Source organism: Scyliorhinus torazame, chromosome 12 (assembly GCF_047496885.1).
Source record: "Scyliorhinus torazame isolate Kashiwa2021f chromosome 12, sScyTor2.1, whole genome shotgun sequence".
Classification (NCBI taxonomy): Eukaryota; Metazoa; Chordata; class Chondrichthyes; order Carcharhiniformes; family Scyliorhinidae; genus Scyliorhinus; species Scyliorhinus torazame.
The window spans coordinates 78,497,416-78,505,886 of NC_092718.1; the positions used below are offsets into that span (position 1 = coordinate 78,497,416).

The 8,471-nt window shown below is 50.0% G+C and overlaps 1 protein-coding gene across 3 annotated transcripts in view; it reads right to left on the reverse strand.

Moving 5' to 3' along the window:
- Window positions 1-7,866, reverse strand: part of LOC140386509 (myelin-associated glycoprotein-like) — a 66,785-nt gene extending 58,919 nt beyond the window's left edge. The window contains exons 1-2 of one of the 3 annotated variants that reach the window (XM_072468903.1): window positions 7,717-7,866; window positions 5,842-5,916 (exon numbers count right to left, since the gene is read on the reverse strand). In XM_072468903.1, the coding sequence (XP_072325004.1) occupies window positions 5,842-5,887 (46 nt within the window). In that variant the 5' untranslated portion in view covers window positions 5,888-5,916; window positions 7,717-7,866. Of the gene's footprint in view, window positions 1-5,841; window positions 5,917-7,272; window positions 7,362-7,716 lie in introns of those variants that run through there. The other 2 variants (XM_072468902.1, XM_072468905.1) reach the window with 2 other exon arrangements.
- Window positions 7,867-8,471: the final 605 nt, after the last annotated feature.

The window sequence follows — 8,471 nt, forward strand, 5'->3', positions numbered from 1 at the left end:
AGAGCGGCCTGCTGCCACACAGAGCATGGTCCACGCACCGCTCAGGGTTCCCGACTTTATGAAAGAAGACACGCAAGACTCCATACCGCAGTCCTTGCATGAACAAGAAGTGACTCCAGTGTCACAAGCCTCCACAGCGAGCTCATGGACAGACTCCATGATAGAAGAAACGCAAGACACCAGAGCGCAGTCCTTGCAGGAACAAGACCATGAGGGTCTAGCAACCTCCTCTGACCAACTAGCGGCAGACGATGCAAGTCTACCATGCTCAAGTAAACAGCCAGAAGACTATGACAGTCTACCACGCTCCAGAGAACAGCAGGACGACCATGACGGTCTATCATGCTACAGTGAAGAACAAAGTGACGATGGCACTCCAAGCCCAAATGAAGGACAACAGCAAGACAATGACAGCCCACCCACATTGTTTGCACCACCAGATGAAGACTCTGACAATTTACCCAACCCAAGTGAACAACAAGCAGCTACTGAGGCTCTACCCACGGTATGTGAGACGAGTGACGACAGCATCCCACTTCCCATGCAAGATGTGCAAAGTGACAGACCTCAGCTAGTGTGTACAGAGGCACTCACCGATCACTGTGAGACCACTGGTGAGTCCAGTGACACCACGATACTTCCACCCTCATTCTCTCGAACCCCTCCACAAGCCAATGCATTCCTGCATGTTCCAACTCCAGACGTGCAGCTTCAAGAAATCTCAGCTGACTCCAGTGAACCTGCTAAGACTCCGGACGGGGAGCATCAACGAACCAACAATGACTCAGTTAAAACAGACCAGACTCCAGATGGGGAGCAACCACACGCCAACTCTGATTCACGTAAGCCGGACTTTACTCCAGACAGGGAGTGCCGCAACCTCAGTGATGGCACGCTCAGGGTGACAGCAGATGCCACAATGACAGGAGATGGATCACTTAACAATTACACTGGATCAGTAATAACAAGCAGCGGCTACAGTCCAAGAGGAATACACCAATATTCACCACAGCTATATCCACACATTTTTTCCACACCAGCAGTGCAGCCAATGACAGCTCATGCTGGACAAACCCAGTATTCAGGCATGCAGCAGCCAGCAGTCTATGCAGCATATTCTCAAACAGGCCAGCACTACGGATTGCCCACTAATGGAATCACGACCGAAGGAGTACTACCGCCAGCGCAATCTGCACTACAGACTGGATGCCTTAGTTACTGCCCAGGATTTGCTGCACCCCAGCCTGGCCAGACGGCATATTCCTATCAGGTGCAAGGTTCTAGTTTCACACCATCACCAGATATTTTTGCGAGCAGCAATTCTGTTTCCAATTCGACAAGCTTCAACGGTTCTCAGCAGGATCACCCTTCCTGCACAACACGTGGCCAGAACCAGCATGTACAATCTTATCCAACTTCAACATATGGCACATCCATGACCTCGAATGATACTGTTGATGGTATCTCTTCAACGTCAACACCTTATCAGCTACAAGATGCCATCCGACAGCACCATCACAAACATCGGGAAAAGAAAGGGACTCCAAATCAGACAGCGAAGTGATTTGACCACTTCTTGGTTCCTGTGGCACAGGGACGTTGATGGCGTTCATAACCAAGAGAGACATTTGACCATGATGATTGATGGTTTTTGGACTCACACGAATGATTTGGACTTATTGTTTAATCACTGTTCCCATGACTTGTATATACCTTAACTTGTCTACCTGTTTTTTGTTCAATTTTCTTAAAGTGTACAGAAAATATGTAACATATAAAAAAGGGGGGCTGTAGTGATGTACATCAGTGTAAATGCATGTAGGCTAGCTAGACACTAGAGGGAGCACCAGAAACATCACACACACAGACTCAACCAATAGATCAAGTAGATAGGACACGACCAATAGACATTCACGATACACAAGGAGGTGACACAACCACAGGGGGGCATTACTCCAACCCATATATAAAGGACACCACACACATGATCAGCCTCTTTCCAGTGGAGACAGTCAGTGAGTACAGACACAGGGTTGATTCAATATTACACCCACCACGTGGATTGCAGCAGCTGGTTAGTCAGTCTGGGTAGCTATAGTAGGATTAGCAGTAGTGTCGAACCCAAGTAATAGAAGTGTAAATAGTTTAATAAACGTGTTGAGGTTATCTCCACGTCTGAACCTTCCTTTGTCAAGTGCACCACAAGGAAGCTGCTTATATTACACCGAGAACATAACATAACATCACCCCTCAGCCTTCACTTTTCCTGAGCAAAGAGCCCCGCCTGTTCAGAGTTTCCAGAAACATGGTTATAACCTCTCAGTTCTGGGATCATCTAGTGTCTACATCGAACCTTTATAATATGGAGACTGGAACTGTGAACAGTGCTCCATGTGTGGTCTAACTAAGGGATATGGACACTGGAACTGTGCACAGTGCTCCCAGTGTGGTCTAACCAAGGGATATGGAGACCGGCACTGTGCACAGAGTTCCAAGTGTGGTCTCACTAAGGGATGTGGAGACTGGAACTGTGCACTGTGCTCCCAAAGTGGTCTAACCAAGGGATATGGAGACCGGAACTGTGCACAGTGCTCCCATTGTGGTCTAATCAAGGGACATGGAAACCAAAACTGTGTACATAAATGATTGCATTGTGGTCAGCACCCTATCTACCAGCTTAAACATTCGCTCCCTCCACCACCGATGCACATTGGCAGCCGTCTACAAGATGCACTGCAGCAACTCACCGAGGTTCCTTAGGCAATACCTTCCAAACCCACAACCTCTATCATCTAGAACGATAAGGACAGCAAATATATGGGAACCCTACCACCTGGAGGTTGCCGTCGAAGTCACTCACCATCCTGACTTTGAAAGATATTGGCCGTTCCTTCACTGTCGCTGGGTCAAAATCCTGGAACTCCCTACCTAACAGCACAGTGGGTGTACCTACACCACATGTGACAGCAACGATTCAAGAAGGTGACCTCTACCACATACCCAATGGGCATTTAGGGATGGACACTAAATGCTGGTCTCGTCAGTGACGTCACATCGCAGGGATTGACATAGTGATACAAAACAGGAAGAGGCTGTTCTGCTGATGGAGTTGCGTCAACTCTATCCAATTCATCTCCCCCCCCCCCTCCCCCCACGCCTTTTTGCTTTCATACCCCAGCAGATTTTCCCGATCCAATATTAACTTTGTTAACTTCCACCAGGTGTTGACAGTCCTGGGCGCTGGAGAACTAGTCAAAACTAACTCTCCCTGCGATCGAGGGTGCTGAATCTTGGTTTAGACGAAGAGTAGCATCAAATCTACTCTTTGACTGCAGGCCGAGATGAGGGAAGGACTCCTGCTGTCTCAGCCTCAATGCGGTGGTTCTGAGTGGGCACTGGGTTGGTATCTCCCGTACACGATTAGCACAGGTCTCCCACATTGATGGAATGTGACTGGAACGCTCCCTGTGAAGCCTGTCAATGAGGTGCATGTCTCAATTTGGGGCCAGGCACACAATTCGGGAAGAATGTGTAATCCAGAAAGAGGGTCGCGGAGGGAGCTTTACCAGAACATTGCCGAGGATCTGTGGACTTCAGCTAATGCGGAAAAGACTAAGAAGCTGGGATCGTTCTCCTCGGAGCAGAGAAGTTTCAGGGGATGATTGAATCGAGATGTTCAAAATCAAGAGGGATGGGGTTTGGATAGAGTCGATAAGGAGATTTTCCCAGCGACAGGAGGCTCAGTAACCAGAGAGGACACAGAATGTAGAGAACCGGGAAAAGAACCAGAGGCGGGGTGTTGAGGAGGGATCATCATATTTGTCAATGCAACAGAGAGAGGAGCAGAAAGGGACACGATTGGAAAAGCTTTCAAAGCCCACTGCACAATAATTCCCGATCTCTGTAAACCTCTTCCAGCCCCTACAACTCTCCCCATCTCTGTAAACCACTTCCAGCCCCTACAACACTCCCCATCTCTGTAAACCACTTCCAGCCCCTACAACGCTCCCCATCTCTGTAAACCACATCCAGCCCCTACAACGCTCCCCATCTCTGTAAACCACTTCCAGCCCCTACAACGCTCCCCATCTCTGTAAACCACTTCCAGCCCCTACAACTCTCCCCATCTCTGTAAACCACTTCCAGCCCCTACAACGCTCCCCATCTCTGTAAACCACTTCCAGCCCCAACAACGCTCCCCATCTCTGTAAACCACTTCCAGCCCCAACAACGCTCCCCATCTCTGTAAACCACTTCCAGCCCCTACAACTCTCCCCATCTCTGTAAACCACTTCCAGCCCCTACAACTCTCCCCATCTCTGTAAACCACTTCCAGCCCCTACAACTCTCCCCATCTCTGTAAACCACTTCCAGCCCCTACAACGCTCCCCATCTCTGTAAACCACTTCCAGCCCCTACAACTCTCCCCATCTCTGTAAACCACTTCCAGCCCCTACAACTCTCCCCATCTCTGTAAACCACTTCCAGCCCCGACAACGCTTCCCATCTCTGTAAACCACTTCCAGCCCCTACAACTCTCCCCATCTCTGTAAACCACTTCCAGCCCCGACAACTCTCCCCATCTCTGTAAACCACTTCCAGCCCCTACCATGCTCCCCATCTCTGTAAACCACTTCCAGCCCCTACAACTCTCCCCATCTCTGTAAACCACTTCCAGCCCCTACAACTCTCCCCATCTCTGTAAACCACTTGCAGCCCCTACAACGCTCCCCAGCTCTGTAAACCACTTCCAGCCCCTACAACTCTCCCCATCTCTGTAAACCACTTCCGGCCCCTACAACTCTCCCCATCTCTGTAAACCTCCTCCAGCCCCTACAACTCTCCCCATCTCTGTAAACCACTTCCAGCCCCTACAACTCTCCCCATCTCTGTAAACCACTTCCAGCCCCTACAACGCTCCCCATCTCTGTAAACCACTTCCAGCCCCTACAACTCTCCCCATCTCTGTAAACCACTTCCAGCCCCTACAACTCTCCCCATCTCTGTAAACCACTTGCAGCCCCTACAACTCTCCCCATCTCTGTAAACCACTTCCAGCCCCTACAACTCTCCCCATCTCTGTAAACCACTTCCAGCCCCTACAACGCTCCCCATCTCTGTAAACCACTTCCAGCCCCGACAACTCTCCCCATCTCTGTAAACCACTTCCAGCCCCGACAACTCTCCCTATCTCTGTAACCCCCTCCAGCACCACAATGCTCCCTATCTCTGCAGCTTCCTCAAATCCTTACTGCAACCTACTCCAGTCCCTACATCTCTCTGAGATCTCTGTGCTCCTCCAATTCCGGCCTCTTGAACATCCCCCGATTCCATCGCTCCACCATTGGCGCCGTGCTTTCAGCTGCCTGGAGGCACTGAGCTCTGGAATTCCCTCCCTAAACCTCTCTGTGTCTCCCTCGCTCTCGCTCCCTCTCTTGCGTGCACTTTCCCTCTTACGATCTCTCTCGCTCCTCTCTCACACTCCCGCTCTCTTTTGCGTGCTCTATCTCACGTGCGCTCTCTCTCCCCCTTTTGCTCTCACTCTCACTCTCTCTCTTTCACTCGCTCTCTCTCACTCTTGTCGTCTCGTTCTCTCTTCCTAAAGTCGCTCCTTAAATCCGATCACTTTGATCAAGCTATTGGTCACCTGACCCAAATATCTCCTGAAGTGTCTCTGGGTCAATTACCTGTCTGATTTATGCTCCTGTGAAGCATCATGAGATGCTGCATTAAGTGAAAGGTGCTACATAAATGCAAATGGCAGACAGAGTTTTTGCAGAAACTGCTTTGAGTCTCAGAGACGTTTGCAAAAGTGCGCAATGCTACTAGCCTCATTCTTACCTTCCAACATCACCAGAAAGAATGTGATTATTTCAACTGGGAACATTGCTCTCTCAACAGAACCTCCTGGAACTACTGAAAAGGAAATGAAAGAAGATGATGATGCAATGACATTGAATATAGAAACTGCACAACATCCTTAATAAAACTGATAGAGCGGAGCAAACTTTCAGAGACGAGCAAAGGGTAGAGACCAATGGAATATTTCACTGTCCCCATCAAACAGTCCCAGGACAGGTACAGCATGGAGTTAGATACAGAGTAAAGCTCCCACTACACTATCTCCATCAAACACTCCCAGGACAGGTAGAGCAGGGGTTTAGATACAGAGTAAAGCTCACTCTACACTGTCCCCATCCAACACTCCCAGGACAGGTACAGCATGGAGTTAGATACAGAGTAAAGCTCCCACTACACTATCTCCATCAAACACTCCCAGGACAGGTAGAGCAGGGGTTTAGATACAGAATAAAGCTCACTCTACACTGTCCCCATCCAACACTCCCAGGACAGGTACATCACAGTGTTAGATACAGAGTAAAGCTCTCTCTACACAGTGCCCGTCAAACACTCCCAGCACAGGTACAGCACAGGGTTAGATACAGAGTAAAGCTCCCTCTACACTACGCCCTTTAAACACTCCCAGGACAGGTACAGCATGGGGTTAGATACAGAGTACAGCTTCCTCTATACTGTCCTCATCAAACACTCCCAGGACAGGGACAGCACGGGCTTAGATACAGAGTAAAGCTCCCTTGACACTGTCCCCATCAAATACTCCCAGGACAGGTATAGCACGGGGTTAGATACAGATTAAAGCCCTCTCTACACTGTCCCCATCAAACACTCCCAGGACAGGTACAGCACGGGGTTAGATACAGAGTAAGCTCGCTCTTCACTGGTCCCGTCAAACACTCCCAGCACCACTACTGCATGGGGGTAGATGCAGAGTAAAGCTCCCTCGATACTGTCCACATCAAACGCTCCCAAGACAGGTACAGAACAGGGTTAAATATAGAGTAAATCTCCCTCCACACTGTCCCCATCAAACACTCACAGGGGAGGTACAGAACGGGGTTAGATACAGAGTAAAACTCCCTCTACACTGTCCCCATGAAACACTCCCAGGACAGGTACAGCACGGGGTTAGATACAGAGTAAAGCTCCCTCTACACTGTCCCCATCAAACACTCCCAGGACAGGTACAGAACGAGGTTAGATACAGAGTAAAACTCCCTCTACACTGTCCCCATCAAACACTCCCAGGACAGGTACAGCACGGGGTTAGATACAGGGTAAAGCTCCCTCTACACTGTCCCCATCAAACACTCCCAGGACAGGTACAGCACGGGGTTAGATACAGGGTAAAGCTCACTCTACATTGCCCCATCAGACACTCCTTGGACAGATATGTAAATTCTGCCACTTAACACAGAGTCCAGATCCTGCTGTGAGTCTGCTGCAGTGAAGTGAGTCGTCGTATTTAAAAGACAAGGGAGAACATCTGAACGTACTCGAGATGCGACCGATAGCTCTGAACAGACTAGCAGCTGCTTCTGTGAGGCTGGCGGGGGGCGGGGGGGGGGGGGGGGGGTTGACTTTTCACGCACAGAGACAGGATGCTGAGCTCACTGCTGATGCTGCACATCACCCTCTGCAAGAAATGGTCTTGCACAAGTCCCTCTGAAAATGAAAATTAGAATTAGCTACTGGGAGGACAGTTCATGGCGAGAGTCAGTTCCCGACCAGGGCACTAACGAGAATATTTCCTTTCCGCCATCCCCTTCAACCCCTCAAAAGAGGTCCCAAAGCCTTTCAAAGCCAATGAAGAATTTTTTTTTCAGGGAGGCCCCTGATGTAATGTAGAAAACTCACCAGAAATTTCAGCAAGGTCACACCAACAGCAATGTGATAACTGTCCTGGATGTCACTCTCGATAAGTAACCCTCTGACAGTGCAGTACTCCCTGAGTACTGACCCTCTCGCAGTGCAGTACTCCCTCAGTACTGACGCTCTGACAGTACAGTACTCCCTGAGTACTGACCTTCTCGCAGTGCAACACTCCCTCAGTACTGACCCTCTGACAGTACAGCACTTCCTTAGTACTGACTCTCTGAAAGTGCAGCACTCCCTTAATACTGACTCTCTGACAGTGCAGCACTCCCTCAGTACTGACCCTCTGACAGTGCAGCACTGCCTCAGTACTGACCCTCTGACAGTGCAGCACTCCCTCAGTATTGACCCTCTGAGTGCAGCACTGCCTCAGTACTGACCCTCTGACAGTGCAGCACTCCCTCAGTATTGACCCTCTGACAGTGCAGCACTCCCTCAGTACTGACCCTCTGACAGTGCAGCACTCCCTCAGTACTGACCCCCCCCGACAGTGCAGCACTTCCTCAATACTGACCCTCTGATAGTGCAGCACTCCCTCAGTACTGACCCTCCGACAGTGTAGCACTCCCTCAGTACTGACCTTCCGACAGTGCAGCACTCCCTCAGTACTCCCGCTGTCAGTGCAGCACTCCCTCAGTACTGACCCTCCGATAGTGCAGCACTCCTCAGACAGTGCAGCACTCCCTCTGACAGTGTAGCATTCCCTCAGTACTCCCACTGTCAGCGCAGCACTCCCT